General features: G+C 43.5%; 1 protein-coding gene and 3 non-coding genes across 5 annotated transcripts; 3 read left to right on the forward strand and 1 right to left on the reverse strand.

The window, feature by feature from the left end:
- The first annotated feature begins 1,486 nt into the window (after window positions 1-1,486).
- Window positions 1,487-15,134, forward strand: eogt (EGF domain-specific O-linked N-acetylglucosamine (GlcNAc) transferase). 2 transcript variants are annotated; one of them, XM_076096146.1, is made up of 15 exons: window positions 1,487-2,103; window positions 3,040-3,140; window positions 3,418-3,526; window positions 3,760-3,854; window positions 3,931-4,035; window positions 6,109-6,215; window positions 6,979-7,082; window positions 7,983-8,075; window positions 8,387-8,458; window positions 9,266-9,352; window positions 12,196-12,264; window positions 12,610-12,671; window positions 12,851-12,970; window positions 13,445-13,547; window positions 13,804-15,134. In XM_076096146.1, the coding sequence occupies exons 1-15, from the start codon at window positions 1,900-1,902 to the stop codon at window positions 13,948-13,950; spliced, it is 1,578 nt and encodes a 525-aa protein (XP_075952261.1). In that variant the 5' UTR covers window positions 1,487-1,899; the 3' UTR covers window positions 13,951-15,134. The 2 variants fall into 2 exon arrangements, with proteins under 2 accessions (XP_075952261.1, XP_075952262.1); XM_076096147.1 differs by lacking the exons at window positions 7,983-8,075; window positions 8,387-8,458; window positions 9,266-9,352.
- On the forward strand, window positions 4,950-5,022 carry trnar-acg (transfer RNA arginine (anticodon ACG)). Its single transcript has one exon. It is a non-coding gene; the product is annotated as a tRNA-Arg (tRNA).
- trnae-cuc (transfer RNA glutamic acid (anticodon CUC)) lies at window positions 9,748-9,819 on the reverse strand. Its single transcript has one exon. It is a non-coding gene; the product is annotated as a tRNA-Glu (tRNA).
- Window positions 10,639-10,710, forward strand: trnae-cuc (transfer RNA glutamic acid (anticodon CUC)). Its single transcript has one exon. It is a non-coding gene; the product is annotated as a tRNA-Glu (tRNA).
- Window positions 15,135-19,872: the final 4,738 nt, after the last annotated feature.

Below are 19,872 nucleotides of genomic sequence, written 5' to 3' on the forward strand. Positions count from 1 at the left end.
GATTAGCATAACTTGTGACAGTGTGACGATAAACTTTAAAAAAAAATTAACAATCATTTTATATGTGAAACGTATAAAACATAATCTACGCAGGAACAGTTGTTGTGCTTTTTGTTAAGGGAAACATTTAATCGTTTACATTTTGATACAATTGTGTAACATTGAACAAAGGTTTGTAAATCTGATAATAGGTTTTACCATTTAAGAGTTTTCTGAGCTCAGTCTTTCATCTACCTAATTAATAGATGATTTATCTTGGTTTTGATATCATTTACATTTTCATGGTTCTTAATTAAAATAAACCATTTAGGCTTTAAGAGTACTCTTAAGGACAAAGTGTGGTACACAGCACCACCCTGCGGCCGTCACTACGTATTGCAACCCGCCACAAGGTTTCCGGTGTTATGGCGACCACCGGCAACACCATCGCTTCAGTTTGGAGAATTGCCGGCTATGCATTCAGGTACTGAAACCTCCTTACACTCAAACTGAAACTAACCAAATTCAAGCGACCACTGATGGAGAGATATGTGCACGTCACACGTTTTTTACACCGTGGAAATGTTGCACATGTCCCTGCTCTTGTTCTTTTGCAGCCAAATCTGTAACTTGAATTAACGTGAAGGGGTCTTGGCTTTGTAAAGAACTAACGCCAACGTGACATGTTAGCCGCTACATAAATACTTCAGACTTTAGCCTCCAATAAAGTATTAGCATATTATACCCCCTGATAAAGAACAGGAGTAAGTAATGCGTTATTATCCCGGCATATCTTAAGTCTTATCTCACATGCCTATCAAGTCCCTGACTCGTCCTGGCGGGTTGCGTGAACATCATCTTAAAGCTGAGTTAACTAACCGTTAATTGACGCTAGCTTAAAGTTTGATACTAGCATATTTTAGCTCATTAGCTGGCCAAAGTGATGTTGACTTCTTTGAGAGCCGACGCGCGACAAAAAGATGGGAGGATATAACAAGTTAACCTTTAGGGGGACAAAAAAACCTCGATATTAACTGTTAAACCTTAGATAATTAGGCACAAGAAGACTCTCAGCAGCCTCGTGTTTTAAACGGTTTTCACATGTAACGTTAGCTTTACTCCTGAAGTATCTTATAGAGCCGTTTTATCAAAGCAGCCGTTATATTAAAGCAGCCGTTATGTCAAAGCGGCACCGTTGTTTCAGACATTACGCCCGTAGCAAAGAATGTTTTAACTGTTACCTAACCCTTATTAGTAACTAATACTTGTAAGTAACTCATTGAGAACATGTGCACTTAATGACTGGTGATTATATAACTACTTGTCGTTAGCAAGCCCACTGTTTAGACGGTGTTATAAACGTTTTAAGTTATACACAGCAACGCCACTCCTTCTCAGCTCCTTTTAGATGTGCAACGATTTATGAGCCCTTGTTATAAAAACACATCCAGTGTGGTTACTGCAATAACAATCACTGTAATATTATTTTATTTCGTGGTGTGAAGAATGTAACTGGCTTTGGGCTGTGTAAGCACGATGCAGACTCCAGATTTAAATTACATGGATCATGGAAATATAATAATACTTTAGGTCCCATTGTTCCCAGCCAGCAGTTTTCATTTGTTCCTTCAGTCTCAGTTTATGATTGCTCAGACAACAGTCGGAAAAAGGTCAGTAATACATCCTGCAACAGGACCTTTCCTCATGAGGCGCTCAGATCCCCTGGAGCTACTTTCCCCACACACTTTGCTTGTGGCCACATGCTTGTAAACTGCAGTGTTTCGACAAGATTACAGAGTGCAAGTCTGAGTCTGTGTCCATGTCTCTCTGTCTCTCCACTTCTTCTTCTCTCTTTTTTTTTTACTCCTCAGAGGGCTGTGAAGAGAAGCAGCTATTTCCCATGTCTGTGTAATTCTGACTATGCTGCTCTTGGTAGCGCTGGGCATCATTTCTTCTTTCGCTGTTGTCACCACTGAGAAGGCTGAGAACATCAACCACGAGCCACCAGCACCGCTGCTCAACCACAGCAGGATCTCCCTGCCGCCGGAGCACGTACCCTACTTCCTCTACAACAACAAGAGGGTCGCCAAGCAATGCCGCCTGGACCCGCTCTGCCCTTTTAAAGTAAGATATGCACTCTGTCAACTTTTAGAGCCGTAACACGTTAGTTAGTTTCGCTGTAATCTTGAGGAAAATCTTTCAAAAAGCCCTTTTGACTGCCAAGTGCCTTGAGATTTAGATCGTGACTCATAACACCATGAAACTTGCTGTGTATGTGTTGTGTAAAAAAGTCCTAAAAATGACTTAGAGCAGGGGTCTTCAATGTTTTTCAGGCCAAGGACCCCCAAACTGATAGAGAGATGGAGCAGGGACCCCCGACTATATATATTGTATAAAATTGTGTTTTATATTAAACTGGGCCTAGTGCCATGTATAAACATACCTCTTTATTGTGCATTCAATACTAAGCTATTCAAACAATACACAGGTTCATATATTCATGTTTTTATTTTAAACATGTGCATGGTACAGTGAGTAGGGTGGCCTTGCCACTGCCTTTTATAAACATACCTTGTCAGCTGATACCAATGCCAATATCAACATTGTCTGTCAATTGCATGATAATCATGCATACAAGCTATTCAAACTGATGTTTTCATTTTAAACATAAATGTGGAAACAAAAATGAGTGATGGCCTATTAGTGCCACTGCCATGCATAAACATACCTGTTATCTTGCATACAATAACAATACTGAACTATTCAAATAATGGACAGATTCATTTTTGGGGGGGAAAAAAACAAAACATTATTTTTTTTTTAATTGTCTAATCAACCAAAAATTTCGCGGACTCCCTGCAGTACCTCCGCGGACCCCCTGTTGAAGACCTCTGATTTAGAGCATTTAGTTCTACCCTAACTGGAGCACTGGATGAGTGGGGTTTACTCTGGAGTAGCAATTACAATCGTAGTAAAAAGGGTATTAGTGAAACGCATTTTTTAGACACCTACACACACATGTATATATATTCACACTTCACATACGTGGTTTTACAACAGGATGCACTGCAGGATCTGCCTGCCTGTTGGGGCTACGAGAAGAACTGTGATCCAGAGAAGCGCTTCAGCTATCCAGTCTGTACCAAAGCTGACTCCGCATGGTACTGTTCCTCACATCATATCCACACTTTATGTTCTGACTTTGTCCTTTTCAGATGATTGCGTGCCACATAATTTACTTTACACATTTTCCTCGCAGCCATCCAAGATGTGTCAGGTGTTCAGCAATCCTAAGTTTAACAAATAATAGTAATCTTTTATTCAAAGGTATTGAATTTACTGAATCACATACGTTTTTCCAAAGTAAAAGTGTACTTATTCATAGCATGAATCATTGATGAAACCATTATGGTTTTGGCTAAATCTCTGATCTGTCAGGGCCCGTTCTCTGGAGGCAGCCCAGGAGCTTTTCTGGAAGCAGGCTGATTTTGGCTACGTCAAGGAGCGCCTCTCTGAGCTCAAAACACTCTGCAAGGCCAGCAAGCCAGTAAGTCCGCTCACTTCCTTAGTTCCCACGGGCCTACCGAGCCAACAGGAAGAAACAACAGGCAGACACTGTTAAACAAAAGAGTCCACAGACAATAGACCTGAACATAATTTGCTGTTCAAAAGCAGTAATGTTGGGGAGGTATAGTATAGAGACAGCTTTCACAATCTCTCAGGTCCAGAGTTAATATCACTTGAATACTGAATATTATTTTACTCCTAATATTTTTCCAGGGGGACTCATCGTTAAGATGTAGCAGCCACACTCGCTTCTGTAAAGCAACCAACCTCTACCTGGACCTCCGGAAGCCGCGCAGAAGTCATGAGCGGTCAGTATGTTTGAAAGTGACATGCACATGAATAAAACATTACGCCGACACAGACTCGTCCATGTTTATGTTGCAGATACAGGGAGGACTTCATTCAGACGGGTGAGATCGGTGGTTGTTGCCGACTGAACAAACGATCACTTGCTGCCGAGGGAGAGCACAAGAGCCCCTTGCAATCTTGGTGAGGCAGGACACACACACATTCACACACTAAGTTACTGAGCTCAATCCAATGACTTTTGGTGTGCACAGCGTGAGACTAATAGCCATTCTAGAGTCAAATATTACAATCACACAATAAATTAGGATTTTCTACTAAACATGGTTTGTTGACTAAACTGATAACCAATCAGCGACAGCCAGGTGTTTCACATCACGCTCTGGGTCTTGCAGTCTGACCGGGAATCTTACCGGGGCAACAGTGGCGAGAGCGTCAAATCCTAACAACTAGACCACCAGGGAAATGCCTTTGTGGATTGAATAGCCTGTGTGACAAGAGGCAGTATGGGACGTTCTGATTGTAGTAACACAGACTGTCACTAGCTGGTGCTCTGTGCACTGTATTGCCAGAATTTTGCTGAACAGGCCTCTTTAGGTATTAGCTGTTCTGTACAGCGTAGAGGCAGTTAATGTCCTGCCTCTTGGTTCCCTCTCAGGGAGGACAGTGTATAGATAGCTGCTAAATCTGTTACAGACACAAAGGCATGTGGCGTGATCCCAGTAGGAGTAGTAGCCTCCCCCATTCGACTGCCATAGAGACTTGGTGATTGAATGAATTAAAGAAAACTAGCACCCATTGTGATTTCAAAAGATCAATGACACAGCGGGAGTTGTGACCTTGTTTTGTTAAATAGAACTAATGACGTCTGTCCTCCTCACGTCACTGATATAAATACAATGTAACTCCTAGATCACAACATACATATGATGTATTTAAAGACTTTTAAGCTACTGGAACACACATTGCTCCCTCTCAAAGCAGTCCGGAAAGGGGAGACAGGGCCAGTCAGGAATGCGGGGAGAAGGGGGGGGTTGGCTTTGCTCCATGCCGCGCTTTGTCTTTTGTAATTCGTCTGAAGCTCAGAGGGGGCAAGCGGGCCAGTGGCGCAATGGATAACGCGTCTGACTACGGATCAGAAGATTCTAGGTTCGACTCCTGGCTGGCTCGTTAAATGTTTTCCTCCTTCTCAAAATGTGCACGTAATGCAGCAGTTCATAATCTCTTATTGTGAACTCCCAACCAATGAGAGGCAATCACTGACTCAGATAATAACATGACACGTCAAAGAAATTGAAAATAATGAAAACAGGAACGTAAGATGATATAACACAGAAAAAAGGCTTTTATACATCATACATAGAAGATAGGGTCCCATATGTCGGCTTCATAACGGCGATCCACAAAGCAATGGGTGACGTCCTGATGACTACGTCCACTTCTTACATACAGTCGATCGTTCAAACAGAAGAGAGTTCTGAAGTTGGTCAGCCACATCTCGCAGCAGGTCTGCCAGCGGGCTTGCGGTCAGAGTCATTGTCTGTATTCGAAACTGCCTACTAAATACTACGAATGAAGGCTGTATGCCGTATCCAGTACATACTGCATACTGTGTTCAAACTTATGAATCGATTTATTTTGCAGTATGCTAGGCCAGGCGTTCGCCTTTAAACAAGCTCTTAAAGCACTGGACAAAAAAAACAACTAAATATTTACATTTAAAGGTACCAAATGGTTTTCTTGTTTCTTGCTGAATTGAAGCTTCTGATATTGTTTTGAGGTTCCTGTGTAGTGAATGTTGGCTATACTGAAGGATACATTGCAATCAAGTATTACGATTGTAACTCTGTAATCAACTGTGGTGTGAAAGCAAAGCCCAAATCACAATATCAATCAGTATCAAGCCTAATGAACTAGCCCTTTCCAAATCATGTGTTAACATTTTCAGGAAGGTTTCTTATTAAAATCTTAAGTCGTCGATGGCACACCTACTTGAATACTTTGTATGAAAGCATCTGTAGTTACCCCAAAACATCCCCGTTTTGGTGAATTGCTGTCCGTCACAATTTGTTGATGCTTCAACTGGCAGCACCCAAAGTCAGACATTTTCCAATCACATCCCAAAGGAGCTTTAAAGAAGTCACATCCCCGTTTTGGGGTTCTAATGTTTGTTTCCATGGCGTGCCACCATGTTCATGCAGAGTTTTTACAATTCTGTTTACGATACTAACTTCATGTGCTGCGCTGTTTTTGTAGGTATGCTGAGCTGCAGACATACACAGAGCTGGACTTTCATCCCATACAGGATGGACACTGTGATGTTGTCATTGAAAAGCCCTCTGTCTTCATGAAACTGGATGCTGGTAGGTAATAAAGATTTACATGGCTTAAAGGTCATATAATGCTAATTTATAGGTTCATTCTTGTATTTTAGGGTTTCTACTAGAACATGTTTACTTGCTTCAGTTTTTAAAAAAACCCGTATTTTTCTCATTCTGTCTGTCTGAATATACCTTTATTTACCTGTTGTCTGAAACACTCCATTTTAGCGCCTGTCTCTTTAAGACGCATCCCCTAAAAGCCCAGTCTGGCTTTGCGAGAAAAATATGGTGCACCTTATGTTAAAGTTAGTGGTATAACGGATCATTGTCGATCCGTGATCCGTACGGACACCCCCTCACGGTTCAGCACGCATTTGAACCGCGGACTAATTACACAGTTTAACCATCACAGTGTGAAATAAAGTTTTACTCATGATCGTTATCGGCCGATAGTCAGTAAAAATATGCGATCAGGACATCTGCATTAATGCTTTTCTAGTCCGTTTCTGTTTCACCCCTAGTTAAGGTAGTTCTCAAGCTGTGGGTGGAGACAGTCAGATGGGTGGCGGTATATTCTAACGATTGGAAGGCACTCCAGATACCCAAATAAATGTGCACAAGCACTGATATGCCCCCCTTTAATTCAAAGTCCTGCAACCTAAACAAGTAGCTAAAACCTTTACTCTTATTGTACCTTCGTGAAAAAAACACAATACACATGCTCTTATGTACAATGTGGGATAGCAAGGATTCCACTCACACTTTCTAAAAACACTAAAATAATACTTGTGTGTTTTCCTAACAGGGGTGAACATGTACCACCATTTCTGTGACTTTGTCAACCTCTACATTTCCCAGCACATAAACAACTCCTTCAGCTCAGACATCAACATCATCATGTGGGACACGGTGGGTACCTGCTGTCTCCCATTACAGAGTCAATGGAGGCGAGGGTGTAATCTAGATATTTCTTAATTTGTTGTTTCTATTTAAGGTTAACCAGCACATAGTGTACGCTGTCAAAATGAAACACAAGGCAGGATTTTACATTTGTCCAGCTGCCTCTGGTGAATTGGTGACTCCATCTTTTAACTATACATCTGTTCTTGGGTCACAACGATACAACTCAACATCTCAAAATGCTGACGCATACGATCATTTTGTCAGATGCAGGCGTATATTTGAGCTTTTCTTCCTCTGTAAAACACCCTCTGATGTTATTGTTCAAAATAACATGAAAACACAGAGTTATACAAATACTGACAGAGCTTTGTGTCCAAGACAGATGGAAAAAAAGAAAAAGCGTCTGAAAAGTGAGATTGGATTTGAGTTCTATAACCCAACGGGGAAAGCCAAACAGTGTTTTTGTCTGCAGTGCACTTCAGTCACAGTTTTTGTTTAACAAGTCAGTGGCATATGTGCCCGACGTAGACATCAAGGGGGAAACACTAATTTGAAAAACAGAATGCTTTACAGACAGCTTTATCCGGCCCATTGTTCCCCTGACTGTGCACAGAGGGGAAGAGGAACAGGGAAGGAGAGAAAAGTGACAGGGAGAAGGAAAGCAGTGACCTTTCAGCACAAACCGCACACTGTAATCCAAACAGTGGCAGGCTGGCAGATAATAGTGTGATAACAGACTTTGTATAAAACCACAGCTTCAGAGAAACACAACCAGCAGAGTTTGAAAACAGAAGGCAGAGCTTAAGGCTGTAGTTGATTCTAATTTTATTGGTTTGTTTTTCATTTCAGACGTAACATTAATTTGATTAACATTTGTTCCTTTCTTTTTTTTATGTCTTTTCCCAGAGTTTTTATGGTTATGGTGATCTGTTCGGTGAAACATGGAGGGCCTTCTCGGAAGATGACATCATCCACTTGAAGACGTATGACTCGAAAAGAGTAGGTGGAATGTCACTTCTGTGTGGTCATCGCACGCTCCTGTTTTATATCGGTCTTGAACTCATCACTTACTCAAGTATAGTTGTTTAGTAACAACCACCCAAATTGGTCGGTAGTCTTCGTCTGTGGAAGCTAATTTAAAAGCCTTTAGTGTTGACACAGAGCTCTGGCACTGGGTTGGATGTTTACAGCAGCCAACCCAACCCAGCATCATCATTTCAATATTTGTGAAAGCAACAACATTTGCGTGACATATAGGCAAACAGATTTCTGAATGCTCACTTGGTTGATCTGTTCACTCTTGTCCACAGGTGTGTTTTAAAGATGCCTTCTTCTCCCTCCTCCCGAGGATGAGATACGGCCTCTTTTACAACACGCCTCTTGTAAGTTTCCCCTTTTATGTATTGGTGTGTGTGTGTGTGTGTGTGTGTGTGTGTGTGTGTGTGTGTGTGTGTGTGTGTGTGGCGCCAATAACCAGATGTACTTTACATGTATTTGCTTTCAACAAATTGTCTCATTCAATCTTGCCTTGTTTCTGTTTTCATTTGCATGTTTTTATCTCACATTATTTATTGGTCTTTCTTTCCCAAATACCCAATGATATCCGGTTTAGTCATAAATATGCAGTTCAGGTCAAATATTTATGTGATGTATTCAAAAGCTCAGCAGGTGCTCACATTATTTAAATGATAATTCCAAGGAGATTACTATAAAGATGATACCATGTAAATATGTGTTGTCCTGTGCTTCCAGCCTTGGGGTGTGAAATATTGACAGCTCAGCTTCAAGTTCATGCTTTGAATGCCACTGCAGCAGCACGTGTCATGTTTACATTCATGTGCTCACATGTGCAGCTGCAGTGCAGCAGTGTATGTGTGAGATTGTTGGACTTGAGATATGCATAGGCCCATATGATATTGATCCCAGGGAGATTAGAATGATGTGTACAACTGCCAGAGCCCCAGTGTGTTACATGTTCTTCATCTCAACCCAGTGAAATGCAGCAGTGTGGCAATTCATTCCAAACCAGAGTCCATTTTCAAAAAAATGCAAATATGGATCATCTTTTTGCATGACTGTACACAACCAAAGTAATCATTTTAATACACTATTTTAAATTGAATGGATGGATGAAAAATAAATTGCATATGTGAGTGAAATTGACACTTTCTGCGGTGTGTTGATGTCAGATCTCAGACTGCTACAGTGAAGGGATGTTTAGGGCGTTCTCCCAGCATGTCCTTCATCGACTGAACATCCCGCGAGACGCTCCAAAGGTAGGAAGAACGTCTTTTCAGAATCTGTCTTTTTCTTGTTTATATGCATGGGATGGACCCAGTTTCATGAACATATTTATAATCCGATACAATTCAATAGAGAAGTAAAGGTAGTAGTAATAGTACCATCTTAGTGAAGCTGACGTCGTGTCTTTCTTCCTTCTTACTGTTAATCTTTGTGCTGTAGAGCATCTCTATCAACAGTAGCTGGTGACAAAACTTCTCAAATCAATTAAGCTGTTATTGAAACAAGCCAGAAGTCCTCTTCAGTCAGCTTTCATAAAGGGAACTTTTGGTTTTGACTAAACACACATATATTTCTCAGTATGTGAAATTGTTGGCCCCTCATTGTGCATTTAAGAGGATTTTAAATCATGCTGGACACAAAGAAAGTGTTCCCTGACCGGGAATCGAACCCGGGCCGCGGCGGTGAGAGCGCCGAATCCTAACCACTAGACTACCAGGGACCTGTTTCCACCCTCTCAGCAGCTGAAAATCTAACATGTGGAGCAGTATAGTCACTTAATCAGGTCTGCACAAGTTTATCTCCACTCCTTACGTCATCTCCAAGATCTTTCCAGGTAGGATCTATCGCTTCTACATAAGCACATACTGGTGATACCGTCTCAAAGCCAACAGACTGACAAATAAATCAAGACTGTGAGTTGCTCACTGTGATCTAAAGCTCTCTGCACGTTGATTGTCGCAGCCTGCTGTTACGGGTGGAAGCTACTGGATGCCTGGAAGGGAAGAAATCACAGCACTGGGAAATAGTCTGCGGTAACAGAAAGCGTGTGCACTTTCTGGTCAATTAGCTTTAACATGTAAAGCCATTAGTAGGGTTCTAGTTCACATGTTTATCCATAAACAATCATAGTTTTATGTTGTTTCACACAGAAGGCATGTTGTTTTAGTTACTCAGTTCCCTGGTGGTCTCGTGTTAAGGATTCGGGGCTTTCACCGCCGTGCCATAGAAAAACACCGTCTTAATGGCAAAAAGACTAAACACATGCACATCAGCATACCTGCAATTCTCTCACCAAAACACAAGCTTCTTCCTGCCACAGACACATGAACAGATCCACTGTGAATCGAGCGAAAAGGAAGATAATGATTTTAACTATTAATCACTGACCCTCTCTGTTTACATTGCATGTGCTTATGTAGAAACGATAGATCCTACCTGGAAAGATCTTGGAGATGACGTGTAAACTTGTGCAGACCTGATTAAGTGACTATACTGCTCCACATGTTAGATTTTCAGCTGCTGAGAGAGTGGAAACAGGTCCCTGGTAGTCTAGTGGTTAGGATTCGGCGCTCTCACCGCCGCGGCCCGGGTTCGATTCCCGGTCAGGGAACACTTTCTTTGTCTCCTTGATTTAATATCTGATAAATGCACAATAAGGGGCCTTGTCACATTACACCCAACAATTTCCCCTACTGAGAAAGATAGTGTGTTTAGCAAAAGCACCAAAACCAAAGCACTACATCAGGTTTACTGATTTGGTGTCCTTTTACACCTGCACCAAAATAGCATGAGTGAAAGGAGCAACTGGCTAAGCAACGCTGCAAGTTGTTTGCTGTGATAGATCTCCAGTTACAAGTCTTTAGCAAGTTCAAATAACTGCTCAGTGTGTGACAGAAAATGTTTGATCCTTTCCACCAGCGTCTCTGCTTTCTGTTGAATATCACTAACTTTTATGTCGCCGTCACTCTTTCTTGCACCTCGGATTCCTACGTTGTGAATGTCACAATATTTCTCCTAAAAAGCTGTTAAGACAATTTACACCTCAGGACATTTATTTTTTTCTGAAACTAAGCACTGAATATCTTTGCAGTGAAAATATTTTTTCAGAAGAAAATAGAAAAACAACTTGTTCACTTCTTCACTGATCAGGCTTTCCTTACAGTTTTTAAGCAAAGATCAGGTTCTCGAAGTAAAATGTATGTTGACGAGCAGAATGAGCAACCGTGTGTGACGGAGCGCCAAGTCACTCCACTCACTACGACGAGGTGATTTCATTACTACGATAAACTCAGGGAAAGAGCTCCTCGCTGACCGTATAGCCTTCTAGTTTCTGAAAGATGGATGCGCACATTTGAATACTGCCACAGCCGCCTCCTTATTCCTCCTACATCCATAACTCTTCAGCACTTTTTCACAGGTGTTTTATGATCCCAGGTTTGAAGCGTTTGAATGTATCTTTATGACCGGCGAAGCCCAATAACTTCTTCCTTCCTGTAGAGCAGCTCATTGGGTATTCACGGCCTTCACTGGAAATATGCTAAGAGGCCTTTCGGCGAGACGTGGGGCTGCTGGCGATAGGCCTGCGACTGAACGAGAGGTCCTCTCAGCCCTGACCCTCCTCCTTTCATCCCTAGATTAATGGCACCGCCAGAGACTCACACTGCTGCTCTCCTCTATTGTGTCCTCTTCATCCGCCTCGACCGGCCCTCTCCTCCCATCTCCACCGTGTCATGATTCTACTCAGTCCTGGTCTTTCTCAGAATTGCATCTTTTTCAGTACTTTTAAACATATTTAAGCAGAAGAGAATACATGAGGTCTGTGTTAAATACATATACGCCCACTGCCTTTAGTAAGGTGTTCTCCTTCAGAACACAAGGTGGCAGCAGAAGAATATATTAAATCTACACACTGTATAAACTAATAAGAGCTCGTCAGAAAAGAAAACCTCTGTAAAAATACTTTGTAATGTGATTTTAGCTGATGTGTCGTCTCCTCTGTGCTGTACAAATGACACATTTTAAATGGAGGCTTTTGCCAGCCGCCTATCTTTCCTGTCCTTGGCTGATTGATTATTGGGCGCATTGCTGTTTTCAGGAGGGGCGTGTTCGTGTCACCCTGCTGGCACGCAGCACAGAATACAGAAGGATATTAAACCAAGTGGAGGTGAGTGAAGCACTGCCCTCCCTCCTCCTTTCTGTCCCTTAACTTTCTTGCACTTGCTCTTTTCCCTCCATCCTGTTCTCCTTTTTTCCTCCTTCTCTGTCGTTCCCTTTCTCTCTCTCTCTCTCTCTTTGTCTCCTTCTCTTTCTTCTCTCTGTACAACTCTCTCACGCCCGCAGTCCCTCCTTTCCACCATTGATTTACTGCCCACATCTGTTAAGTGCCTATTTAAAATCGTATTTGCTATAAACCGTACAAGTAAAAAAGGCTTGTGATTTATATGGTCGCTGCCTATATTTGTTTGCTCTCTCATTGATCAGAGAACACCTCCCTCTGTTGTTGTTACAGCTGGTAAATGCCCTCAAGACTGTGCCTTTACTGGAGGTCAACGTGGTGGACTACAAATACAAGTGAGTTATAGAGTGCTTGTCACAGTACTACGGGAGGTATTCAGTGCTGCTTGGCATTGGTCAGCAATGTAACAGTGCTGAACATGAATAAGTCAATGTAAAGCTTTTCAAAGGTTGTAACAGCAACAGTGTTTACACAACAAAGATGATTGATGTGTGACTCCCTGACTGCCTTTCAGGGATGTTCCCTTCCTGGTGCAGTTGAGGATCACCAGCAACTCTGACATCTTTATCGGGATGCACGGGGCGGGTCTCACGCACCTCCTCTTCCTCCCTGACTGGGCTGTAATCTTTGAGCTGTGAGTGACATTTTTTGTCTGCCTGTGTGTGTGTGTGTGTGTGTGTGTGTGTGTGTGTGTGTGTGTGTGTGTGTGTGTGTGTGTGTGTGTGGGGGTGTGTTTGAGTGAAAGACTCTAAAAGACAGAGGGGAGCAGGAAGAGCGATGGCAGCGTGCTGTGCCCAAAGTAGCCCTCAGACACTTGGTGTATGACTTTGAAATACTGTCTAATTAACCAGGCATTCATCACACCTGGCTACCCTGGGTAGAAGAGATTTTTGGAGTGTGTGTGTGTGTGTGTGAAAGAGAGAGAGGGAGAGTGAGAGAGAGAGAGAGAATGGGCATGTGTGAGAGTATTGTGTGCACTTTTGGTGAGTGGCACAGAGCGAGAACTACAGTGTTTGTACAGCAAGAGAGAGCGAGAGAAAGAGAGAGAGAGAAAGTGAGGCAGACCGAGTAGAGCAAGAGATAAAGTGTGTGCATCTGTCCCTCGCAGATATAATTGTCAGGATGAGAGCTGCTATCGAGATTTGGCTCGGCTTCGGGGCATTCGATACGTGACTTGGCAGAAAATGGACAAAGTGCACCCACAGGACAAGGTAGGGGAAACTCCCGTACCAGCCATTAGCTCTCAGGCACCTCAGTGTGAGCCTTCTCAATTCATCTCACCTATCTTCACACACTTACACTCATTTCACTATGAGCAATTAGAGGCATTGCAAAAACAAACGAACAGGCTTCGTTCCTCACGCATGTTATATCCCTCGTCACCTAATCGCTAGGACACCCTGACGATACAAAACACACACATTTTAATGCTTTTATGTACACACGTTTCTCTGTCTCTTCCCTCAGGGTCACCATCCAACCCTCGGGGACCATCCGAAGTTTACCAACTACTCCTTTGATGTGGGGGAGTTCATGCGCCTTGTGCTGGAGGCAGCTGAGTACGTCACACACCATCCCAAATGGCAGCGTCGTACCCTTCATGATGAACTCTAGAGTCTCTGTGAGTGTGGGACACAGACATCCGGACGCTGAAGAACTTTTAACACCAACCCGCTCGTTTGTTGTGATCTAAAGCGCTCTTCACATTGGCAGAGTCATTTTATATGATTGTTTTTTAAAAGTTACTTCATCCGTCAGTGGTCTGGTAGAGTATTTGTCACCTCCTGTCCGCTGCTTTGATAGGTCTGGATGAGTGAAAAGTAATACTCAGGGTTGAACAGCCTCCACCACCAGCTCTTATTAGTGTCAAATCAGTTAAAAGGCGAGGCGTGTGCAGTCGCAGCATCTGGAGAGCGATACGATGTGTCCTATGTTTCTTCATTACCGCTGCTGCGTCTACTTCATTCCACGCCGACAAAGTTAGCTAATGAGCAGCTGTTACGGCGTCCCTTCACACGCGACATCTTGTCACATTTCATCAGTGTCACCTTGACGCCAGCCTCCTCAGAGCTGTCGACAATCCCACCAGAGTTTCTGAGCACATCCAGCACACTCCAGTCCAATATGATGTGCAGTAGTCACATGATGGATTCACGCTTACAGGTTTTTTTGCATTTCGTTTGACATATGAATTTAAGTTTTTGCTCATCGAAATAGTTTTAAAAGTGAGAGACAGAAGGTAACTGAGACACTCCTCCTGCCAAGAGGGATTTCTTTTATATCAGTATTAGTGTTTGTACAACACATTGATAGTAAGCACTGTGGAACAAACATTCAAGTATTTGTTAGTAAAATTCAACACTCCACTTAAAAATAATGTTGCTTTTGTCAGCTAAATTAAAAAAAACATCTGGTGGACTTTTTAAATCTACCTTTTATTTGTGTGTCTGTCTTTACAGTTGACATGGTGTTCTTTTACAGTCGTAACATTCATTATTTAAACGTTTGTGTGTTTGTTGGTCTGATGCATTGTCAGTATGGTCAAATGATGAGGGTGCTGCTGGTGACATTACCTTTTCTAAACTCTTGAATGCTGTTTTGTATTTTTAGGTAAATTTGACTAAGATGGAATGAGCACAATCTGCATGCGGTCCGATGCAATGCACAGGAGTATTTTGAGCGATCAGATGACTTTCGTGTTACCTGGTGATGTTTTATTTATCGATGAAACCGAGTTAAACTCGGTCAGAACTTTTTAGTCGGGGCTGTGCTTGACTTGTAGGCGATTTCATATTCAAGAGCTGTGTAATACTATGAAATAAATGATTCTTAAAAATGCTGAAGAATGTCTTCCTGTCTGTGCGGGCCATATTTGGCATCAGAAATTTAATTCATCTTAATTTAATCAATCATCTTTTGAAGTCTGACCTTGGAAGGGGACTGAAGGCCGGTTCTTGCTGACACCGGACAGCTCTTTGCTGTGGGTTTCATTATTTTAGTGAGTTCATGTCTGAGGAGAGAGAGAGAGCTCTTCGCAAAAGGGCACTAGTCCAGTTTTTACTGTCACCGTAATAAATCTGGATGACCTCAAAAGCTACTAAGTGAACAGTGACGCATCCGAGCCACGCGGGGGCAGTACAACATCACACATGAGGCCAAATCCTGCGCTGTGTGATCGTCCCTGACAGACTTGTTCCAAACAGTGTGTAGAGAGTGAGAACAATTTCTTCACAAATATATCCAGCGGGTCATAAGAAGGGTTCCTCAAAAGCAGAGGAACCAAGATGCCTGTTCTCATTAACCTTCATCGCGGCTCCGAATCGATGACCAAGTCCTGTTTTAATGCGCAAAGCCTGCCCATGTCCAAAATGGAGCACTTGAGTGGAAGAGAAGACGTTCAGAAACGCATCGGATCACCAAACCCACCTTTCGATTTCAAGTGTAGCTTAACGCGTGAAGAAAACAAGTCTTCAGTGCAAAATCATCTCCTCTGTGTGTGTGTGTGTGTGTGTGTGTGTGTGTGTGTGTGTGTGTGTGTGTGTGGTCACCGTGCGCACAGTATAACCTTGCTTCATTGGCCGCCAGGGCGCAGCGTATACGTGCGCTGGTGAAATTACTTGGCGGTGTCGCACAGGCAGACTTCTCTATGAACGGGCCCCACATGCGCTGCCTCAGGCCGCTGGAAGTTTACCTCCCACAGTTCCACAACAGCCTTGTCTCGGGTGGCCTCGTTTAGTCGTGTCGTGGGTAATCGTGTGCTGTCCTCCATAAATGTTGAGTTGCTTTATCTCTGTCGCCCTTAAAATGTAGACCCTGTGCAGAGAAGAAGCGGCCTGTCGACGCGTCAGGACAGGAGAGCTGATTGCGAGAAAGGGCCGAGGTTTAATCACTGAGGTGGAAGCTGTGAGTAAAGTCATTATCACGTCTGAGCCGCGATTCACACTTTAGAATTAGGAGTTGTGCGAGTTTGCTTTTCGCGTGAGATATCTCACTAGCTTGGCGACTGTTTATTGCCCTATTTTAGTCTGAGCCGCATCTGCAGTTACATTCTGAACTTTCTGTTCCGTCCACACCAGCTTTGTTGTTTTTTATTTATTTCATTCTTAAAGATCATGGATCTTCGCTTTGTATAACGTGACCATGAGCATAATTTAATTGATCTCAAAAGACAAACATTTCTCACCGCTGAACTCGGACAAATCAATCACAACCCGATCATTTTACCGCGGCCACCTTTCCAGGCGTCCCCTCGCACCAGGAAAACAGCGTCTCTCAGAGGGATGAATGCAGGAACATCGATTGAGGAGGAAGAAATATGCCTCAAGTTGTGAGCAGATATTTCCTTAATGTTTTTTTTTTCTCCCCTGTGGCGATGGTTATTGGGGGAACAATCCCAGAGGATATCCTATAACCCCGCTCCTCTGATACGTGACACGCCAAGAAGACTTCAGTTTATACTTTGACCCTTTCCACCACCTGTAAGGATGAAGATGCAACCTTTAACTTCTCATTCCGGCTTCAGAATGAAACGCTGAAACGGATACATGCTGAGAAACATGTTAAGTGAACAGATGGCTCTGTAACACTTACAAATGTGACGGGAATAAGGGAAGTAAATTAGATTTCACCCCGCTCAATCTTGCACTTTCAAGTCCGTGTTTACGTCACATGGTGTGGTTTCCTCTGAGACCACCTGGCCCCTCAGAGGATGGATAGATGAGATAAGTGCTGTGAGCTGTTGTATCCATTAGCGGCCTCACTTTAAGATAAAAGGCCTCAGATCCCCATTGTGACACACAGGTTTAGACACAACTTGCCGGTGCAAACTTGATATGTTGTGTTTTATCAAGTTTCTGGTGTTTTTTTTTTCTTTCCCTTTTAATACGCACACTCGACACAGTTCATCTACTTTTGTTTATTTTGTCTGCAAAGCGGATTAGCCACTTGACAGCAAAGTAAGCTAAAAGAAAAGCACAGTGACAGGACAGTCTGGAGCTGTCCAGCGTCCTGAATTTATATGCAGCGCGTCTGGCCCTGTCCATGGTGCTAAAACTAGGATCTTTACTTCAGTTTAATGTTTGTTTTTTATTCTGCATCCTGCAACTAAAGGGCTGCTTGTAGCTCAGTCCTGGCAAACATATACGTCAGTGACTAATGGTCTCAGTTCAAAGTCATGCACAGGTAGCAAAATGGTCATAAGGGAAGGACAGTGCCAGACAAGATTGGTGTTAGATAAATGCCAGCGCTCCATGTTTCAGTCTTGAAATTCGTTACATTTCATGTTTTTTGCTACTGTAAATTAAAAGTCACGTATCTTTAAACAACTCCCAACAAAAAGATACTTCCACTGACACAGGGCTCGCCGTACGGCCCAGCAATGCTCGCAACAAAAAAACAAGGAAGACATCAGAACGTATCGGATACTCCTCACCTTGGGTCGTTAGCAGACATCGACCTCCTCTAAGTCTTAACGACTGCAAATACAGCGCAAAGCAATCAATCGCCGTCAACACACTAGAATATTCTAGGGATGGAATAATTGATAGGCTGTCTCCTGGTGCGTAACGGAGAGGCGGCGGTGATTAAATTCTGTTTAACATCGCAGTGGGAGGGGGGGTTAGATTTACACCATCCGCGCGTATTAGCCGAGTACAGACCCAAGTATTGATATCCAGACACCATCTGTAACATGATCGAAGTGTGGAGACGAGGTGGACTATTATGTGATGAGCAGGGGTCATCGACTCGCGCACATCGCGCAGCTGTCAGTCACCAGACCCCTCCTCAACTCAACACACATAAGTTATACACAAGTAATGGAGTGGTGACGTGTTAACACTTTCACAATGGGACAAACTCTTACCAATTTGATCAAAAATCAATGATACTCTTCAATTAGGAAGACAATATCCCATGTAAAATGTATGACAATGTTAAACGGTGCATGACCAGGTGTGCACCCAAAATACTCCCTCTGCATTTCCCCCCCCCCCGATCTGTTGTACCTGGTACGTTTTAAGATGAATTGATACAAACCATAAAGCATAATAACAAAACAATAAAAAATGGACAAGTCAAGTATTCCACAATGTCGATACATGACTTGTTAAGGTGACCCCCCCACCCCCCGACAGTCCATGCTACTTGTAAACTACATGACATCAGTGAGGAAGAGGGGGTGTACTTGGGAGCTGGTGAACTGGGCGGGCGCTGCTGCACGTGTTCTGAATGAGGAAGACGGGCTCGCATCGCATTTCTCATGTCCAATCGATCCCAGCTCGGGAGGAGCGACGGGAGCGCAACTATCACTCTTGCATCGCTATAGCATTGCTCTCATCAGTAGCTCTCTGGCGACTTTAACGCCTCCCTGTGACATTCGCGCGCAGGGGGATTGAACTTGTGTGGAGTGGTCGCAAGAGACATCAGCCCGGTTTCTCCTTGGGGGAATTACGCACTTTTGATGACTTCCTCCTCAGTGTGCTTTTAAGATGGGACGCGGCACGATCATGGCACATTGGAGCACATCGCTATTGCGCGAGCTCTATTTTCTCACCCGGCTCCGGAGGGCTGGTACTCTGGCGTTGCAGTAGCCCTCCTCACCCCTGCTTCAGTGTGTTTGTGCGCGGGCTCCGGGAGCTGGGCAGGAGGCTCAAAAGGATTGCCCCGTTTAGTGGAAAACAAAACCAGTGGAGTTGAAGCAGAAAGTGGCAAACCGCTCTACTGTCTCACTTGGATCCTTTACAATTCTCTGTGATCATGCCATCGAGTTTATAGATTTGGGTAAGGTGGTGTTTTTTATTCAAATTCAATAAGTATATATTCACATTTTAATTCCATGTGCCTTTTCATGGCGCACGGTCAGTAGGCTAATGCAACGAGGATGGGGTCAGAGGGGGACTTTGGCTGTAGAGATGTGGAACATTTTTTTCCATGGGCAGCAGAGAGAGAAGGGGTGCTGATTGTCTGACTTGCGAGCTGGAAGCAACTTTGATGTTATTTGCTCAGAGCGCAGCAAACATTTTTGCTGAGGAACGATTTCTGAAAAAAAGCATCAGGATTTTCCCAACAAAAACCTTCCGCGATCTCCAATTGACTCCGCTCCCACGGCGCGTGATTGCCATGCGTAAAAATGGACCACATGATGAGCCGATTCCAACGTCCGTCAATTCCCGCTGACCGTGTCTAGTGCGTTCTGTCGGTTAGGGCAAGTGGTGTGAGATTGATGCGGTGTTTTTACCGCTATAAGGTTAAATAATCGATCGGTCGAAGCTCCGCGCTGCTTCTATTGAGTGATCTGCGAGGCTGATCCGCTGACCGGGCTCTTTTCACGCGCCTTTATAATCGCTTTGCATGGATCGTGATCGGCTGGGAATAGAGAGGAGAGCGCGCGGAGCTCAGACATATGGGAGAGAAATGAGGTGCCGCCGGGCTCTCCGGGCAGATTGCGCACGGAGGCAGAGAGGTGTGTTGCAGAACCTAATGGAAACACTATTGGGCGCACACACTGGCACACACTCACTCTCTCTCTCTCTCTCT

Source organism: Anarhichas minor, unplaced genomic scaffold, assembly GCF_050575085.1.
Source record: "Anarhichas minor isolate MPS153535 unplaced genomic scaffold, ASM5057508v1 ptg000021l, whole genome shotgun sequence".
NCBI classification, from domain to species: domain Eukaryota; kingdom Metazoa; phylum Chordata; class Actinopteri; order Perciformes; family Anarhichadidae; genus Anarhichas; species Anarhichas minor.

Excerpts from the sequence above, each read along its gene's own strand:
- eogt (XM_076096146.1), top strand. The coding sequence starts at position 1,900 with ATGCTGCTCTTGGTAGCGCTGGGCATCATTTCTTCTTTCGCTGTTGTC. Across the intron at positions 3,855-3,930 it reads CCGCGCAGAAGTCATGAGCG|ATACAGGGAGGACTTCATTC; the intron begins GTCAGTATGTTT and ends TTTATGTTGCAG. Across the intron at positions 6,216-6,978 it reads CTTCATGAAACTGGATGCTG|GGGTGAACATGTACCACCAT; the intron begins GTAGGTAATAAA and ends TTTTCCTAACAG.